The 20,598-nt window shown below is 40.6% G+C and overlaps 1 protein-coding gene across 7 annotated transcripts in view; it reads right to left on the reverse strand.

Annotated features, from left to right (window-relative positions):
• auts2a (activator of transcription and developmental regulator AUTS2 a) overlaps window positions 1–20,598 on the reverse strand; it is a 400,535-nt gene that overhangs the window by 105,935 nt on the left and 274,002 nt on the right. For all 7 annotated transcript variants that reach the window (XM_055208395.2, XM_055208393.2, XM_055208397.2 and 4 more), the window contains one exon: window positions 17,246–17,275. In XM_055208395.2, the coding sequence (XP_055064370.1) occupies window positions 17,246–17,275 (30 nt within the window). The remainder of the gene's footprint in view (window positions 1–17,245; window positions 17,276–20,598) is intronic.

Raw genomic sequence — 20,598 nt, forward strand, 5'->3', positions numbered from 1 at the left:
CCAAATGCGTAGTTACTGCGCTTTGGCTTTGTAGGGCAGTATAGTTGAACTATTGTTAGAAAAGGGCTGGATGAATGAATACAGTTTGGATACCTGTCTATTATAGACGGATATATAAATAATATCCACTTCGAGTATATAGACAAAATAGTATTGAAATATCACAATACCACCTATGGGGTAAGTTGTAACGTTTGCACTTCTGTCACGTTTGGTGTAACAGTCCAAGAATCGTAAGTAATAGAAACAAACTTTAAATGTTGATTTGTAGCAGAGATATGTGTGTTGCTTGTGTAAAAATATAATTAATCAAACTCAAATATTTTTTGAATGATTGAGCCAAAACCAAAAAGCGTTAGGTTGTGCCCTGCTCTCCCCTACTATTTATATCTAGAGTGTTCCTATAACTCAATGTAACTATAAAAGTTTTGAGTTTGATTTCCAGGGAACACACATACTGATAAAATGTGTAGCTTGAATGCACTGTAAGTCACTTTGGATAAAAGCATTTACCAAATTCAGCGAGAAGTCAACTACAATTTAGATACCAATTACACTACTGCACCCCTTACGGTTTACTGCTAAATAATACAGATGACTAATACTGCCAAGGTTAAACCAGTTCCCTCGAACCGTCTGTGTGTTTGCGTGTGACTGATAGCTGTTATAAATTACATGTGCACGTTTGGCCCCATCTATCAAATGGGGTATGAAAACACTGTGCGACCTGAAGTGGGGTTAAACATTTGAGAACGAGACAGAAAGAGAGATGGGGATAACACTATGAATAATGCATGTCATGTTTTTAAATAAGCATAGAACTGAATAAACAAACAAATCGCAGCAGTACCAGTTCATCTATACTGTATATCTCTATATCCCTCTCAATCTGTTATGTATCTGTTGTATTGTAATACTGTAGCTGAAGAATGGTGTTATGTAAACCACATACTTTCCACATAATGAAAGCCCATGCTGCCCTAACTATAATTTTCTCTCTATACTGTCAAAAATGGTTCCTACGTTCTTTTTTCGAGTGTGCTCGATGCGAAGTTCGTCACATGTATGTGGCCCATCATGTGTGTGGTTCGTAATTTCAAAATATGTGTTCGGCGCGTCGAGTGAACCTATGTTCATCACGTGTCTTGTCAAAATAAGTGCCTGCTGTAGACGCGTCTAAAGGGTTTATGATAAAAGTGACGCTCGCGTTTGCCAGATACTCGCATAATCTCATGCGTAATCATAGTTTAGTGTTAAGTTACTGTCTTATTTTGTGAACGTGAGCGTCTCTTTTATCATAAATGGTTTTGACGCGTGTGCAGCAGGCACTTATTTTGACAGAACATGTGATTCACATGACGCAAAAAACACATATTTTGAAAACACGAGCAACACACATGAGACTCCGAACACATATTTTGAACTTGCGCCCCTCGGAAGAGCAGTCACCAGCCACCACTGCCTACCTGTCACTGGGGAAGTAACCTTTGCACCTGAAGAGTTCATTTTAGTAAATAATGCATATTAAATGCACCAAATGTATACATATCTGTACCTAAATGGTTTATTGTTAATGGCTACTATCGCAGTGACGGCTTTTTTCTGACAGTAAATGTGTCACATTTCTATTTAATGTAAAGATAAAGGGCTCTGAATTAACATGTCCTTTACAATAGGTTACGATGGACGCCATATTTATGTTACATCAGTGAAGGCTATAAGACAGAAAGCTTTTGGCTATCACAAATGTTTTGAAAAGACATAACATTTCCCTTTTTTATTTCTAAATTTAATTTCTTGTTTCTTTTTTCACTCTTCTACACGGCGCCTGCTTTAACTGCTCGGTTGAGGCTTTGCAAATAACAAAATTTGGCTATAACCATTACCCTGGCACTGGCATTTTCTTGAACTGGCTCGAATAAAAAACCGGAGATCAGCTAAAAGCGGGCGTGAAGCTACTTGAAACACAAGTGTGAAACCACAATAAAAAGTCTATTAGACATAATTAGATACGTGACCCAAACCGCCGGAGCTCTCTGCTGGTTTCCCACACTCAGAAGGATCCCAAACTGTGTAGGAAAATAGGATCAATGAAACCGTGTTGAAACACTCGGCCGTGGGGTATGAGCATGTGCTGTTTGTGAGAGCGTGGAGAGCGATGTGTGGTCTTGTTTTTAAAGAGCTCAATAAAACAGTCAGATAATTTTGCATTAATGCAGAACACAGGCCCTGTTTGTGTGTCATATTGGCAAGCTAAAAGTGTTGTCTGTAGGCGGATAAGTGAGTTTGGATACAACATGGGAGAACAAGAATTAGTACGAGAAATGTGCGCAGATACTAATCGCTGAGCTTCAGGGCGACAACTGTCCCAAACCTCAAACTGATTCACACAATTAACTCTTCTTTAACACATTAAAATAACACACACTATCCGTCCACCTTTGCTGACTGTGCTACAGTATACATTCTTCCCCCTCTTTTCCTTCCCCTGTAACACACCACGCAAACACACATTACCTCCCTCTCCCCAATTACAAATGAGTCCATTAGTGTACGTGCGGTGCGCCCTGCATTGCCGTCCCGTAATAGCAGCTGAGATTTCCATCATGATCGTAACGGTTCCCTCGGCTGCCATCAGCACAGATGGAAGGTCTCTCTTTAGAAATGAGATATCTTCCCACCAAAGGCCACATTGCAGGCTCTGTTATTTAGCATGCTGTGTACGTAATAGTGTGTGTGTGCCTGCATGTGCAACCGCTCGTGCCACATCTATATTGTGTTTGATGAGCACTGTAATGTATATAAGGGTGATAAAATCACTATGTAGTCGAGTGGAAACCATTGATTTCTGAGCACCATTTGTATGGAGCTCTAATGAGTATATAGTGATTTTATCACCCTTGCATACCTTGTCTGCAGCTTTGTTACAATGAATGGATGCAATTCATTCGAGTGGACAGCCAGTTATGTTTCCATGCATCATTTGATGCCAAACCAAAACAGCGTTTGTTTCATTACTGTCATTCATTAGTTTGAAAACATACTGTACCCCCTAGAAAAGTGTTTACTGTTTGACGCATACAGTAGCGAAGCATAGTTTGTTTGACTCGTACACGTACACAGGCGTTCAACACATGCACCTTGCCCGGTATGAGATTTTGACAGTAGGATAACCTCAGAGTTCCCACACCTTAGATAACTTCAAATTCAAGGACCTTTCAAGGACTTTCCAGGTGCAATACCCTCAAATTCAAGGACTAAATGTGGGAACACTTTTTAAGTGAGAGCAAGGTTACATTGTGTTACCTTTTAAGATACATTGTTACAGTTCCCTTTCGAGGGAACTCGCGCTGCATCACTGCGGTGACACTTTGGGGGCACCTCCAGGGGTAAGTGCATCTGAATTAGTGATAGACCGATATATATCAGGCCGATATTTGCGAGTTTTATGTGTATCGGCATTGGCCGATATGTGGCTGCCATGTTCGCCGATTTTTTTCCGACATTATTTACAGAGTGCTGGAAGCCGCAAGCGATTGCAGGTCATGTGACTAAAAACAACCAACCTTTACATGACAACATCGAAAGATAATTCCATAGCACCCTACCTGTTTTTACTATTTGTTAAATATAGTTTTTTTTATAAGTTAAATAAATGTTACTTTTTTAAAATTGAGACTTGTAACATTTGGCATCATCATTGAGTAAGCAAAAGCAGTATCGGCTCAAGAAAATCGGCAGCCTGTATCGGTCATCGGCTAAGGCTGATGAAACAAAAATTGGTATCGCATCGGCACTGAAAAAATCCATATCGGTCGATCCCTAATCTGAATGTGTATTTCAAATTCAAACAATGGTGAGGTTGAACGACAAAGATAGGGTGACCCGGGAGACAGGAAGTATATCGCTATCGGAAATATTGCCAAAGACGCCGTTACAGGGACGCAGGAAGTATGGCAAAGGAGACGCAGCGTCTTGTTCCCTTCTCAGGAGACAGTTACATACGTAACACGAGACGTTTTTTTATGTGTCAAACACAACTATGCAAAAAGCATTTTGGTATGAATCAACATTCGCATACAGACGATATAAGCATTTAAAGCGAACAGTTAAGAATTTGTCTAGAATTTGAATATTATCCTACACTACACAGGGAATAATATGGATTTTTTCACGCTTTTTCCCAAAAAACTTCTTGCATAAAATAGATTCAAGCACTTTCAATGACCAGTATCTATGTATGTATATTTTCAAAAACTTCCCAGGGCCTTGATCCCCCCCCCCCCCAGATTCACAATATTTCAAGGTTGCGGTATTGCCATTGCAACACTAAAATGTGTTATTTTCAAATGTCTGCGTACACAAACAGTAAATTTTCAATTGGACACGATACATTTTATTTTTATACAACATGTATTCCAGGTAAAAAATAAAACCTTTAAATTAAAATATTCTTTAAAATATATATTTCTGTAATATATATTACATGTAAACATCAAATCAGTTACATGACGTAATGATTTTATTAATTTTGTGTAAACACAGCTCATATCTTGGAAACGGTATCACAGAAAATTTGAGTGGTTTTGAAACCTTGACTCTTTAAAACCTCGGTATACCTTGAAACCGGTAACTGGCTCATGCCTACTACATACTACATTCTCCTGTATACGTACAAAGTATTCAGGGTTGCAAAAATCTGCCGGTGTGTGTACGGTGTGTGTATGCATACCCTCGTGCATGCGTAAATACGGGTCTATACTTTTAGCTTTCAAGTTCTGCATAATTAGGAGATTGCCTCTGCTGCCAGTGCCATCGAGCTAGGTGGGCGTGGCTTCGGCAACCAGGCACATCAGGTCCACCCACGTTACGCCTCTTTGCCCATTTTCGGTTATCTGGGAGTGGCGCACTGCCAAGATGGCGACGGCCGGCCCCACCCAGTTTGGGCCATGCTCTACAGAAGCCTACGGGTGACGTCACAGACACTATATACATGTTTTATACAGTCTATGGTCAAGACGCATATTATGACTAGTCACGAAACTTTAACAGGAGGTTAATGCGAACGTGACAAATGAGAGTACTCACTGCTTTATATTATAATTACCTTGTTATAGATAAACATAGCCCTGCTTTCTTCTGTCACAGTAAACACAGAAAATTGCCTTTATTTTAAACGTCCGCTATCATCTCTGTAAGTTTCTCAGCTGTGCAAAGCAGGTGTTTACTCCTGATTTACGCACACAAGAATATAAAGATGTGTAAAGGACAGCCTCACTACTATTCAGACCGTTACAAGCTGAAAGAGGCTTTTAAAAGCTGGAAGTTTTAGAGGAAGTCCATCCCGAAGAACCACTCTGCAGCCACAGCACTGAATAATTAAAGACAGCGCACCGTAATGGTTCTGCTTATGTCAGGACTGGTCCTGTTTGGAAAACACACACCTATTATGCATGTTTGAATTACGTATTTTGTATGAACTTTAGCTTTAAACTAAAATTAGTCACACTTTTAGTCAACCGACCGTTAGTGTGGCATTAGGTTTGATAAAGACACTCTCCATAAAAACCGAGTAAATCATTAGTACCTAATGTTCGATTAAACAAGAAACAAGCAAACTTTCTTCAGAGGTTCATTAATCTCCATTTCTCTCCGGAGGCCCCCTCAATGTCGGTGATCTGTCCTGAGTTAAAGCCAGTTACAGCCTCACTAAGAGAAAATGGACACAATCAATGCCTGTCCTGCACTCAGAGCCCGAGGGAACAATGCTGAGGTGTTTAAATAGGTCCTGAAAGACAGCAGAAAGATCACCACACCATTGCATCACAGCCGTGTCAGGCCTCCATATAGAAACCAGCTTCAGTTACAATGCAGGACATCAACAGGGCGACCTCATTATTCTTACTCGATACCGGCTGTCACAAACGGTGTAAAGTCCTGACAAACACACATACACACATGCACACGGCTGTAAGCAAAAGTCCTTATGGGCATTAAATTTACATATTTACAGCTTGACACACCGGACCCTTAAGCCTAGACAATGGGGCTGTTTTAATAAGAGCCGAAATGTCTCCCATGAGGCTGCGGTTGCACAGCCAATTGGGGGATTTCGTTTAATTTCCCCCAGGCCTGCGACGTCTTGTACACATAATTGGAGTCTCACGCACAACAGGCCGAGCTCTTTTGTCGATCATCCTCCTGGGGTTAATCCTGACACAGGCGGACATGATTTTCCTGACCTGACCTGTTTTTGCGAAGACGAACGCCCTCCAATTATTCTGCTATAACAAGCATGTTGGCGAGCACATGGGACTGCAGACTAAGGATGTGTCTTCACATGCGTTTCATGCGTCCGGTGAGCTCAGCATAAATGATGGCCCACTTGTCATTAGGGTCGTTTTGGTTAAATCCGTAGTGTAGATGCAAGTAGCGCTCAGGGAAAAATTAAAATAAACAGACTAAAGATCTAACCAATTGAGAGTTTACAGTGACAAGCAGACATTGTTACAAAATAGCAAACTTTCTTTATTTTAAGTAAATGCTTGTGAGATCTTGTGTTATTTTGAGTCAGCTTTGCTTTGCTTTGACTAGTCTTACAAAGTAGTCATCTAAGGGGCGGTTTCCTGGACAGTGATTAGACTAGTCCTAGACTAAAATAAATGTAAGAGCTGTGCAAACTGAAAACCATTTGCACTGACATATCTTAAAATACATCAGTGACCTTTGTTTTGCCTCAAAATGCACACAAGTAATGTTTTAAGTAAGGCATGTTTGTTAAAACTAGTTATATTTCCTAATTAAACTAAGGCCTAGTCCTGGCTTAAGATAATCCCTGTCCGGGAAACCACCCCTATTTGTTTAATCTTCAAGACTGGTCATAGCTTTTTTCAGGTCAGGCCATATAATGTAGCTCTAACTGCTAGTTAGTCAGGCACAGTCTTAACCTACTGGTTGTGTGTTCAATGCAATGCATGTTACGGTGTGATGTGATGATGAGCATATGTGTGGAAAATTGTTTGTTTATGAGGTCTGGGTCCTGTGTGGAGGCCTTGACAGCCGTCCGCCATGTATACGGCCTGATTTTAACCTTGGACTGTCTTGGAAACAGCACTTAGCCCGTTGAGGATGCCACAGCATGCCAAAGACAGAATGGCAGGGAAAAGAGATGGAGTGAAAACAAAAACCTTGTATAACAATGTCTGAAACTTTCAACGTTCTACTATTCCATGTTTTAAGACACAAAGCCTGTTAGCCGACACGGATCTGAATCCAAAGTCTGACCGCATACATTATTTAAACCAGGTAACAGTCGAACTGCTTTCATCTATATTAATGAGCGCAGATAGCAAGCTTCATGTCGTGCCAGGTGCGATCCGTCGCACGTCTTCTAGTCTCACGTGGAATGGAATATTCTAGACCACTTAACAGTTACACGCTCAAGTCACACGTAGATCTGTGACCCAGCTATGTGAGTAGTTAGGCGGGAAAGTGTGTATAGGGAAGGCATAAGATAATTTCACTGTGTGACAAGCATCAATTAAAAGTTTAATTGGATAGATGGATGGATGGATGGATGGATGGATATACGGATGAATGGATGGATATATGGATGGATGGATGGATGGATGGATAGATACAGTGGATGGATAGATCTATAGATACAGTGGATGGATAGATAGATAGATAGATACAGTGGATGGATGGATGGATGGATGGATAGATAGATTATTTGCCTCACTTTGACGTTGTGTTTGTAGTTTTCCATGCTGATTGAATCATTTTCCATTCTGGTTTGATTTAAAGCTTCGCCACTGTACCGTAATTCACAAGGGATTTTTTCTCTTCAATTGGATTTCAAGGACTTGGAAACCTTGTACGATTCACACAGGTGTATTATTACCTTTTATTGGTTTGTGCAAATGAATGTTGAGGTTGAGGGCTCTTGGGAAACTCTGATAATGGAAAGCGTAAAATATCTCATGCCCTGGGTGGTGGTGGTGGAAGTAACCGCGCAACTTAAAAGCACAAAGCCGCTGAACTATTTTCCAGGTTAACCTTTATTTTGTTAGCAATTTTATTCTGTGCAGCCACTTGCCATTGTGCTGGAAATAATAGTGTTTGCTCAATACAAAAAAGCAATTCATGCCTCAAGTCTACGAATGATCTTGACCTTCTTTCCATCTCCAAGTGTCTGCCTAAAATGTGTGAAGTCAGTTTCTGAGACAAGGATGAAGTACGATAGCAAAGGACACTAGGCATCAACCGCTGATCTGTAATGCATTGCGCTGCTGTCCATCCTGATCCATGAGGGGGCACAGAGGAGCATGCAGGGCCAGAGAAGAGGCTGTGCTTTCGCGGGCCCTGCAGGGAGGTTGTGTCCCTACGGCAAGAGCACACAGGGTTAGTCTCAGACCCGGATACAAACCCCAAGCCTTCAAGCTCTCACACACTTTCCGTAGGGACCTGAAAACCATCAGTGGCCCTTGTGTGTATGTGTGTGTGAGGAATCTGGAGGCATCAGCAGGGTTCATTGTGGCCTGAGGGAAAAGGAAGATGCTGAATCGACACTAACAAGTTGATAGTTGTCCACATGTTAGAGGTGAACATTAGCGGTGGGATATACAGCGTGACAGAATGGGGCTCTGCCTGCTGGGAGAGATGGAGGGCGGAGAGATTGAGTGTAAATGTGTGTGTGTGATTGTGTTAGCGGATAGGGGTCTGCAGGGGTCATTACTGACTGCCTCGGGGCGCTCTTATGCCTTTCTGCTTATGCTCAGCACAAACAAGAGCTGTAAGTCACCATTCCTCTATAAAACATGCACACATAAAGCATGGCTGCTACATTTGGATGGCTACTAGTTTGGCCAGGTCTATTGTAAATAGACTGATATTTAAATGCATTGACTGTGTAAAATCATACATCAAACAGTATAGCATAGTATACATCTCTATATATGAGCCATGAAGTCTGTTGTAATGCTGCTCTCAAACACAGATGCTCTATTTAATTGGTGTCAATCAAAAGCAGCCCTCTATCAGTACAAAAAGCAAGCTGCGCACTTTCTCCCATAATGCACCACTCCAGCAGTCAGAAATTAGGGGGCCGGCCAGGGGTGAGGGGGTGGTGTGTGACGGCATAGCCTGCTGACCTGCCCATCAATCAAGCAGCATGCGCCACCCTGCCCTCTTCTCCTTTGCTCTCTCCTTCTGCTGTCTGGCAGGTCTGAGGGGCTGTGAGGTCGTCACATAATTTTTGTGGTAGGACTCTATAATGAGCACTGCCTGCTCGCCCGCCCCCAGGATCCTAGCGATTAGCCTTCTACACACGCTATCTGTCTCCCTCCGCTCTGGCATTTACAACGCTGACCTTGCCTGGAAATAAAAAGGATCAAAATAGCCCCAGAGCACAAGAAGGAAATTAAGAAATAAACACGTCATTAGGAATAAAAGCAACGGGGGAGCAAAAGAGCGCGCGTGCGTAAGAAAGGAGGAAACTGGGGCCCGGTGGGACAGTCACAGAGTGGCTTTGACAGTCACCACAGCAGCGGGATACCAGTGTAGGTCTGTGACTCGCCCCGGCTACGATGAAAGACGCCGCGTCCCTCGAGCATCAATCACCTTGCCACCACAAATCCCCCACCCGCCCGCTCGACTCAGGGGGAACGCCATTGAACCGACTGGGGAGCCAACAGAGGGAGGGAAAGAGCAAAGGAAGAAAAGCCAGTAAAAATTTAATGCACTCCGCAGAGCGGTCATGTCATACTTGGTTATGGAAAATAATCCCAGATGCCTGCAGTGGCTGAAATGGAGCTGTTACGTGCATGCTTCCTAACTCCGTCTGACAGCTGTGATGTACGACTACCATTACCGGAAAATATCACTTCAACTAACCCATGATCCGGCTCCACTCAGGGTCACATTATCCACGAGGAACAAATTACACCACCGCCCCCCTTTTCTTTCTCCCTCCCGCGGCCCCAACCCCAAAGTAAATACAAATTTCCTACATGGCCCGGTACAAACGCGGGGCGATACGTTAGCTATGACAACGCTCGGCAGACTGACGAGTATGATAAAGTACGTGACAAATCACGGGCTGACAGGCCACTCCACAGCAATCAGCCCGTGTCCCGGCCTCACGAGCGCCCACTCAAGCCTATAAACACCATTCGGCTCACTCCCACAACCCCCCGCCCCTCCTTCATTGGATGCAGGAAGGGCAAAACACATAATCTTTTACTGCTGACAACTCGCTCGCAAAGCTTTATTACCCAACCCGCTTCACTGTCTAAGAGCGGGGCAGGGAGATAAAAATGTTTTGTGTCCTAGCGGTCCGCAGAAGTGATGGAGTAACTAATGTGCGTCTTCTCCTCCTACAACCCCCGAGGGCAAACGTCTTGAGCAGATGAGAGAAGAGGCGTGTAAGGGTATAAAGAGAAATGTCGGATGCTTTTCGGAAAAACATCTGCAATTGCGATAGTGGTTTTGTGTCAAGCACCCACGAATTTGAGCGTCACCTAAAAGTGCAGGTCGCGAACGAGAGCCGAGACGAGAGAAATTACAGCACTTCTCCAGCGCAGAGCTGCTAATAAAACTACAACTGCCTTCAAATGTTGTCCTCTGCCCTTGGCCACACGCAGACGAGGAAGAAATTCGCGAGAAGGACTGAAGGACCCATGAGAAATGCGAGGGGGCGAGGGTTGTTAAAAGAGTTCAGCTAAAAGGTCCCCTTATTTTCCCAAGTAGGACCTCATCAAGTGCATTAAAAAGCAAAAAGACTTTAATTTAGAGCCAAAGGTGAGATGCTTTAAAGGTACTTAAGACTCCAAGCCTGTGTGAGCTGTCATCTGCAGCTACCTTTTAAAGATAATGGGTCGATAATTGATTAGTACACATGTTTTTCAGCACGCTTTATGCTTGCAATGGTTTGAAAAACCTTCATGGTTTTCACTCAATTTCAGAATCTTATTGCTAGTACATAACATTGATATATACAGTATAAATATAAGTATTATATATAATATAAGTAATATTTAAGTATAAGTATTATAAGTGTTGAAATCTATCTATATGTCTTTATCGTGTCTCTCTTCTACATTCTACTGTATGTCTGTCTGTCTGTCTGTCTGTCTGTCTGTGTGTCTATCTATCTATCTATCTATCTATCTATCTATCTATCTATCTATCTATCTATCTATCTATCTATCTATCTATCTATTTATTTATCTATCTATCTATCTGCAATACTGTGCTATTGTGCTTGTTAACTATCTGTCTGTCCATCCATCCATCCATCCTTCTAGAGTTCTCTCTCTATATCTATATCTATCTACAGTCTGTCTGTCTGTTTATCTATCTAGCTACTGTATTCTATTGTTGTCTATCTTTCTACCTACCTACCTGGCTAGCTACCTACCTACCTACCTAGCTACCTACCCACCTACACACCCACCCACCCATCCATCCACAGTTCTCTAACTATAGCTATATCTATCTACAATCCTGCAATACTGTGCATGTTGTCTGTCTGTCTGTCTGTCTGTCTGTCTGTCTGTCCATCCGTCTGTCTATCTATCTATCTATCTACAATCCTGCAATACTGTGCATGTTGTCTATCTGTCTGTCTGTCTATCCATCCATCATCCATCCATCCATCCAACCGTCTATCTATCCGTAATACTGTGCTATTGTGCTTGTTATCCGTCCATCCATCCATTCATCTAGAGTTCTCTATCTATAGCTATATATATCTACAATCCTGCAATACTGTGCGTGTTGTCTGTCTGTCTATCTCTGTCTGTCTGTCTGTCTGTCTGTCTGTCTGTCTGTCTGTCTATCTATCTATCTATCTATCTATCTATCTATCTATCTATCTATCTATATATCTATATATCTATCTATCTAATTATCTACTGTCTGTCTGTCTGTCTGTCTGTCTGTCTGTCTATCTATCTACAATCTTGCAATACTGTGCATGTTGTCTGTCTGTCTGTCTGTCTGTCTGTCTGTCTATCTATCTACAATCCTGCAATACTGTGCATGTTGTCTGTCTGTCTGTCTGTCTGTCTGTCTGTCTGTCTATCTATCTATCTATCTACAATCCTGCAATACTGTGCATGTTGTCTATCTGTCTGTCTGTCTGTCTATCTATCTATTGTGTCTCTACTGTATTCTACTGTACTCCGTCCGTCCGTCCATCCATCTACCCATCCATCTATCCATCTATCCATCCATCAGACTATAAGCAAACATGTGATAAAATAGATATTGAACAATCAATTTCTACAACCGTTCATCTATTCCATAAGCACATGAGCTACTAACTGTAGCATTATTCCAATGAAAAGAGGCTTTCTTAGCTGTGAGAAGCACTAAACCTGCGCACACGTGCCGATCTGTTACTGGCTGAAGTCGCCGCGGATTCACTTCAGCCTCAACGGTCTTTAACCGCTTTCTGATGGCGCAGACCTGTTAGCGTTAACTGCGGCATGAAAAGGGGACGTTATTGGATCCGGACAGCCGCTGAACATCAAAGGGCCCGTTAGGAATCTCACTCTCTGCCAGCCACACCACACATAATAATCCCCCTTGAGCCCCTGGTAATGAGAAGGACAGGTCCTACCTGCTCTCTCTAATAACAGACACTTCTGCTGCACACAAATCAGGCCAGGGGGCGGGGGCCTGGGGTCTGGTGGGTGAGCAGGTTGTGAGGAGATGTGAGAACAAGATCCCTGGCAAAGACAGCGAGAAACCAAGAGAGGCAAAGAGAGAGAGAGAGTAACAGGGGCCGCCAGAGACAGAATCAGAGCCAAGAGCCTGGAAGGTGGGGTTGCCAGGGCCATCCAAGTGCTTTCTGGGCCTTGCTCGGGCTGCCTGCTGCCAATTCATCCAGCAGCGGGGATGGAGAGAAAGATCCGAGCGAGCCAGAGAGGCCAGACAGGACCAGGGCTCAGTTCCAGCTGGATTAGGACCGGCCCGCATGATGAACAGTCTACAGACTGTACCATTTAATAAATCTCTCGCTCTGCTCCAGCTAACACAAACGAGATGTCAAAAGGCCATTAAACACTCTCACACTTCATGCACACGTCTGACACACACACATTCCCATTGACAGACAAAAGCTCATAATCTCCTGCTAATAAAAGTGAAACAGCTGTTAAGACATAATAAGTATTTAGTTTTCATTTATTTTATTTATTTAACTATCACACCCTTCCCTTTATGCTTACTTTAATAAAGGCATATCTCCAAGCATGAAAAATTATTCCAGCAAATTTATGTTAAAGGATTAGTCTATTTTCTTTAAAAAAAAATCCAGATAATTTATTCACCACCATGTCATCCAAAATGTTGATGTCTTTCTTTGTTCAGTTAAGAAGAAATTATGTTTTTTGAGGAAAACATTCCAGAATTTTTCTCATTTTAATGGACTTTAATGGACCCCAACACTTAACAGTTTTAATGCAGTTTTAAATTGCAGTTTCAAAGGACTCTAAATGATCCCAAACAAGGCGTAAGGGTCTTATCAAGCGAAACGATTGTCATTTTTGGCAATAAAAATATAAAAATTATGCACTTTTAAATCAAAACTTTGGCTGTGTGATGAGCGAGCATGACCTCACGTAATTGCGTAATGACGTCGAAAGATTACGTGTTACATATATGAAATGCACATTTGCAGACCATTTTAAACAATAAACTGACACAAAGACATTAATTAGTATCAATCGACATACAACAACGTCGGAACGGTCCTCTTTCTCCACACTTGTAAACCTCTTGACGTGATGGCATATTACGTGAGGTCACGCTGGCGTGGAGGAAGACGAGAAGTTGTGGTTTAAAAGTGCATATTTTTTATTTTCTTGCCAAAAATGTTTCGCTAGATAAGACCCTTATGCCTAGTTTGATATCGTTTAGAGTCCTTTAAAACAGCAATTTTAAACTGCATTAAAACTGTTAAGTGTTGGGGTCCATTAAAGTCCATTAAAATGAGAAAAATCCTGGATTGTTTTCCTCAAAAAACATAATTTCTTCTCTCGACTGAACAAAGAAAGACATCAACACCCTGGATGACATGGTGGCGAGCAAATTATCTAGATTTTTTTTTAAGAAAATGGACTAATCCTTTAAGTTGTCACTGGGACGGTACCTTTTATAAAGGTCCTAATATGTACCATTTTGGTACAGATATGTACCTTTGAGGAACCAATATGAACCTTTTTTCTATCTTGTACCTTTTATTCTGAGAGTGTGGCATGTGTTCTGTCACAGGAAACTGCATAACGACATCACTTCCTGTGGGGCACTCAGGGTAAAAAATGTGTCCGCTGTCAATAACAGGCCTTCGTACCAACCACCTCTCTCTCGTCCTATCCATTCTTATAGAGAGAGTGAAGTGATTTCTCTGGAGTGTTTTTTCATTTCCTGAATTGGGCCGGAGGAGAATTAAAAGAGACAGTTTGTCGGTGGATAAATAGAACTGACCTATTAACGTGACAAGTCCTCCTCCCGTATGCCTGCCGAATATATACTGTAATACTGAAAATTGAGCCAATGAGTAAAGCGATCACAGAGAGCGATCGCTCATTGTTAACGCAACCCTACACATGGTTTGTAAACACATTTTAACGCACAAAGAGCTATTGACAGAGGAAGATCTCTGTGAAGTGTTCGTAAATGTGTGTGTGTGTGTGTGTGTGTGTGTGTGTGTATTTGAGAGAGAGAGAGCTCTTTGTTTACCTAATAAACCCTTCCATTGTTTTGACACATAATTAATCAAAGGCACAGAGAATGACATGATGTTGTAAAAATCATTAGAGGAATAATGAGAAGCAGGAACACAGCAGGGCAGAAGAACGCTTAATGTCTTACACCGCACATCCCTGCCACAACAAAAGGACTCAGAGTGACATGGCTAATTTAAGTCGTCATCATCAAACATCCACTGGTTTCCAAAAAACAAATGTGAAACGTTCAAAAACAGTAAACACAAAACAAGATGTTTTCTGCGCGATCACGATGATGTGCGGTTGACAGTAAACATGTGGCGCGATCTGTCTTTTGAAGATATTTCTAGCATGTCTAGTTTGCGTTGATCTTAGCCCAGAGCTGTGTTAAATTAAATTCCCACATTTAAATAAAAATCTAATTCTACTTTAATTACACTAGAAATATGACTGAAACAATAACGTAGGATTGATTCGGTTTTATCTAGCTTATGCAACAATTTCATCATACTGTACTGTATGTCCTGTGCATACTATTCTGTATACTGTATAAATATAGCATACATATTAAAGGGTGAAAATGTGAAGTTAGTAATGGTTCTTTTCGTATTTCGCACACCATTTAGTTATTCATAATTAATGCACAGTTAATTAAGACCTTCTCACAGTCATTAACTAGATGGTAATTCTAATTAAAGAGAAATGCACACTTTTAAGCAGCCTAATATTGGATTCTCATTCATTCGAGTTTGATTAAAACAAGAATAAAATCATTTTAGAGGTGCTTTAAGACATAAAGTATTAAAATTACTTGCTCTACAATTACTGCTATGCTCCTACTATAATAACTAATAATAGCTATACTTGCATTTATTCAAGACAACAACAGCGCATGCAGGGTGTAAAAAAATTTAGTATGCAAAGAATAAAATCATTGTTGGCAGTTAGATTTGAGATGATAAGCTTTCAGTCTCTCCAGTTAAAGCCAACAGAAGAAAAAAATTACCAATATAATAATAATAATAATAACTAGATCTTCTAAAGAAAATGAGAAACGCTGTTGTGGCAAAACTAAATATTAACAAAAATTACAACGATGCTAACATGATTCAAGCATAATTAACATGTTGTAAGTGTTATTTTGTGTATTTGGTATAATACAATGTGTTTGCGTCATTTATGTTTAAAAATAAACATTATTTTCTACATACCGTACATTTTTGTAGCTCCAGATATCACTCTCTTCCTGAAACGCACGGATTTGAAAAGCTCTGTGTCCCTGATTGGCCAGATAATCTGTATGTTGTGATTGTCCTGAATACCTCTGACATTTTCCAAAAATGTGACACTCCTTACCATGTTTAAAAGATTTGGTCACAATGCTATGCTAACAGGAGTTAACTTACAGGCTGTGAGTCAAAGGGGGAAGAATTATGATAATGTCGGTCTTGTCTACATCACCAATCCCAGGAAGTAAACTGTTGCCTACAATCTGTGTGTTAGTTGTAGTCCAAGAAAAGAGATGTACGTTGGAGACTCGCATCATTGTTTACTTTGGGGTTTGTACCTTTTGCATATTGTTAACATGTACTAATACACACTTACCCACCAAAGGAAATGTAAAATCGTGAATCGGCCCATTGGTGCTCTTTTATACTTAGCTAAACGTTATTAGCATGTAGCTATTCAACGCTAACATGTGAAGCATGTTGGAAGTATTGTTTGCAAACAACCGTCAGTATGAGTCAATAACCAGGATGTTATAATAATAAAATATAAACATAATAATTAGGGATGCACCGATATGGAAATTTTGGCCGAAACCGATAACTCTTTATATTTGGGGGCCGATAACCGATATATATATAGGGCGAAAAATATTCATATTATTTTCACAATGAAAAACTCCCAGACCGCGGACATCTTGTCTTTTGCGCTAGACTAGCATACTCTTCTTAAGCCCGCAACACGTGTCATCTTTGTGCTATGTCACAGAAAGCACCAATCAAAACTCCACATGGCCAGCAATGAGCAAGTGAAGTGGTTCAAAATAATCCATCATGTATCGGCTTTTATTTATCGGCCTAATTTTGCTATCAGACCGATAACCGAAAATATTAAAAATCAGCAGTTATCGGCCGATAACGATATGTCGGCCGATATATCGTGCATCCCTAATAATAATAAACATAATAAACATAATACTAATAATAAACATAATAATAATATTAATAATAACAATATAAGAATAATAGTAGTAATAATAGTAATAATAATAATAATAATAATAATAATAATAATAATAATAATAGTTTAAAATCTTTATACATATATATACCACAAAAATGTATAGAACACCTAATGTTCAAATTATCCACAAAAACAGTTTGCTCTGGTATGGTAAGCAGTCGCAGCTGTATTTACTGCATTAAATTGTGTGTAAAAGTAAGTGCAAAGTGATCAATGCAGTGTTTGTGTGGTCGTACAATAAAAATAAGACATAATGCTACCTTGTCTTCTTGGTCAGTCTCGCTGTCACACTGTAAGAAAAAGACAAAGGCAACATCAGAATTTTGCACACACACTTCTCAATCACTATGTGACACAGTCTCCATTTTTAATATAAACCTATTCTAATGTGGAAATCCGAACCCTGCAGTCTGGCACTGCACAGCTCATCAGCACAGTAATAAAAGTCTAAGCAGGAAAAAGCTGTTCTTATCTCACTCTGTGGCCAGGGCTCATTACATCTGCCTATTACCACCAGCAGGGCTCTTTCGACCCAGACATCAACTAAAGTATGAGTCCAACTATCCTCACGTCTCAGAGAACATCGCTGCTGGAGACAAAGAGACCATACCCTTACCAATGTATATTTAAGAGTACCATAATTTAATACAACTGGACTGGGACACCATTCCACAAAGCAGGACCCTTCCTTAAGCCTTTTATAGTTGGTAATTTATTTTATAATAATAAGGTGAGGAAACAGGATATGTGGCATGACTAAAATATTGTATTATTATGATACGAGTAATTTTATGTCAAATTTTATAAATTATATATAAGTATATTTATAAAGACTTTAACACACAAGTAGAACATCACAACGTATCAAAAATGAGTAACTCCCATAAAAACGTTAGTGTTCTGCTTGGTAAAAATAACAGTATAGCCTTCATGCAATAAAATGCTAAAAATGCATAAATATAAATAACACAATTTCAGCCATTTTGCAATTTCAATTTCAAGGTCCACTTAATTCTTAATCTGTTAATTAGCTATGAATGGACAGATGACTTGGCTAGGGGAGATGTGTTCAGGGTTTGGCATGGACCCGTAATGATGGTTTCGTAAGGGGGCGGGGCTTAGCATCTTCAGGGCCTTTACACCCAGTGGAGCTTAACCCTCTGGCAGCCCAAAATGATTGACAGTTCTGGGATCCGAATTCCTAACGAGCACTGACACAAGGGACAGGAAGTGGGATAAAGGGACGGTTGGATTAAAAAGAGAATGGAGGATATTTTATGGCATGAGCCTTCCTCATCTGACCCGATGCCAGGTCTGGTGAGCAGCATCCAATTTACAGTTCTGCTCCAATGGGACTTAAGAGGTTTTACGGTGAGCTGCGTAGAATAATGCAGGGCTTATGTATTATACATAACCAATAAACACAAAACCAGGAAACAAACACACACACCAGGTGTTAATAATCATTTTAATATATATATATAGTATAACTGTAATAATGCAATGAATCACAATCACTTGATTTTTAAAGCAGGTGAAGGCATATAACACACAGTTACATACTGAGCCGTCATGGTCGATTAAACATGCACGGCACCACGAAGGCATCCCGAGGCCTTGAGTTTTGCAGCCACGGCTCACGAAGAGTTAAGATAATGAGCAAAATGTATTTTTTCCAGTGTGTTGTGATCCGTAAAAAACGCCGCTGGCGTCTCCATCAGCGTGTCGGCTCTCTCCGCGCCCCACGCCGTGCCGCCTATTGCTTTGATTGTTGAGATATGAGAGGAACGAAATGACTCGCCCTTGCTTGTGAAGCAAATGGAACGCGCTAATAGAACTCATCGCATTACCCGATGCAAAAGTGCCATAGCTCATTACGTCAGGATAAAAGGATATCATTGTAGACGGTGAGCAGAATTGACTTTCTGCGCCGCGACTTGATGATTTAATCAACTGCTTTCTTTCGCTTCTCATCTGCACGCCTGTCGCTAACGCAGGTGCCGCTAAACGACACTCTCTCGCAAGACGGCGAGCAGAGAAAGGGAAGAAATTGCCATCATTATTCTTAGTTTTTTTTTCATCTTGCTCCTTCTTTCCAAGAATAGAGGTATTTAAATTTTCTCACTGGTGCAGAGAGAAGGGCAGCTGAACAGAATGAGAAGAGGAGAGGGGTCGGTGAAAATGCCTTTATATCGAGCCAAGTAGAAGTAGCGTAAGGGTAAAATCATACATGACATGTTTGGGCAAACAGTTTGTATGTCCTTAGTCGTGAATGACAACAAACACATAAGATAAATGATGGGATATGTTTCATCCCATCACACCCTAAACATTTTGGGTGAACTTATGAAGAGCTCAGATACAAAAGCCACTAAACGCCAACTCTGTCAAAAATTAGATAAGTAAGGAATAACTGATGACGGTCCGTTGAATTATTAGAAAATAATGCGGCACGATGCGACCGGAGTCAATTATTTAGCTTATATCACGGTTACCACAAACATTGCTCTGGTGCCTATTTTTAAGACATTTGGCAAGTTAGATGTGTGGTTTACAGAAAAATAATCAACATCCATGGAACATTTCTCAGCCAATCAGAATCACGCATTCAACAGACCCGTGGTATAATGATATTTACTGAATGCTCTTGGCATGTATTATACATATCAGGAAATATCATCAAAAACTTTTGCTTCAAATCTGCTTAATCTTAGTCTCAGAAATTGACAATTTTTTAGCAAAGTCCTCTAAGTGCACGAAGGAACAATTGGATAAATGATGGCGCAAAAGTGCAAGAGTTTTTTTACCCGGTTTACCGGATATATTAGGATATGTACTACATTTTTGAGCCTTTTACATTTATTCAGAAAAGACAGTGAAGAGTGCATGAAGACATTTTTAAATCTGGAGATCTTTGCATGTATTTAGAGGGTTTTGCAGCGAAATATAGTAAAATGTGTTATACACCAACTAAAGTGACATTTGTGAAAATAAAGCATTTGAATTACTGACTATTAACCTTTTCGTTGCCATTAAAGTAAAATAACTGAACCTAAATATAAGAGCCTGATACAAATGCTTATTTACAATAGATAGACGCCCTTTTTAGAAGATCTGTGTACTACAGCTATGATTATCATTTATCCTCAGATTTAAAGCTCACATAACACATGCTGTTTTTGCATTTCTGATCTGGAGTACCTATAGAGTATTATACAACAGTTCTTTCTGGTTCTCGAATCTGATTGGCTAAGAGCTATACGATATTGTACTGATAACGGCACTGTAACCGCTTCACCTTTCGTATTATTCCGCCACCTAGTGAATGGAGGTCCTAAGCAGGCTCATCTCTGAATGGAAAAACACAGACGCGCTGTTTGAATCACTCTCCGTGCGTCTCATTAGTTTACTAGCTCATAAATCAGTCTGTGAATCCCCAATCGGAAGTTATTATTCCTTCAAAGATCAGCGCTCTTGTATGTTACGTTAAAGTTAATGGGAGAAATGTCTTGTCACATCGTGTGGACGATTAACACTTGGAAAGAGGAATATAAACACTCGTTTTTTTCTGGAGCTATATCTTTTATCAGAACGCGAAAACACCGTGGAACTA

The sequence above is a fragment of the Misgurnus anguillicaudatus genome, chromosome 12 (assembly GCF_027580225.2).
Source record: "Misgurnus anguillicaudatus chromosome 12, ASM2758022v2, whole genome shotgun sequence".
Taxonomy (NCBI): domain Eukaryota; kingdom Metazoa; phylum Chordata; class Actinopteri; order Cypriniformes; family Cobitidae; genus Misgurnus; species Misgurnus anguillicaudatus.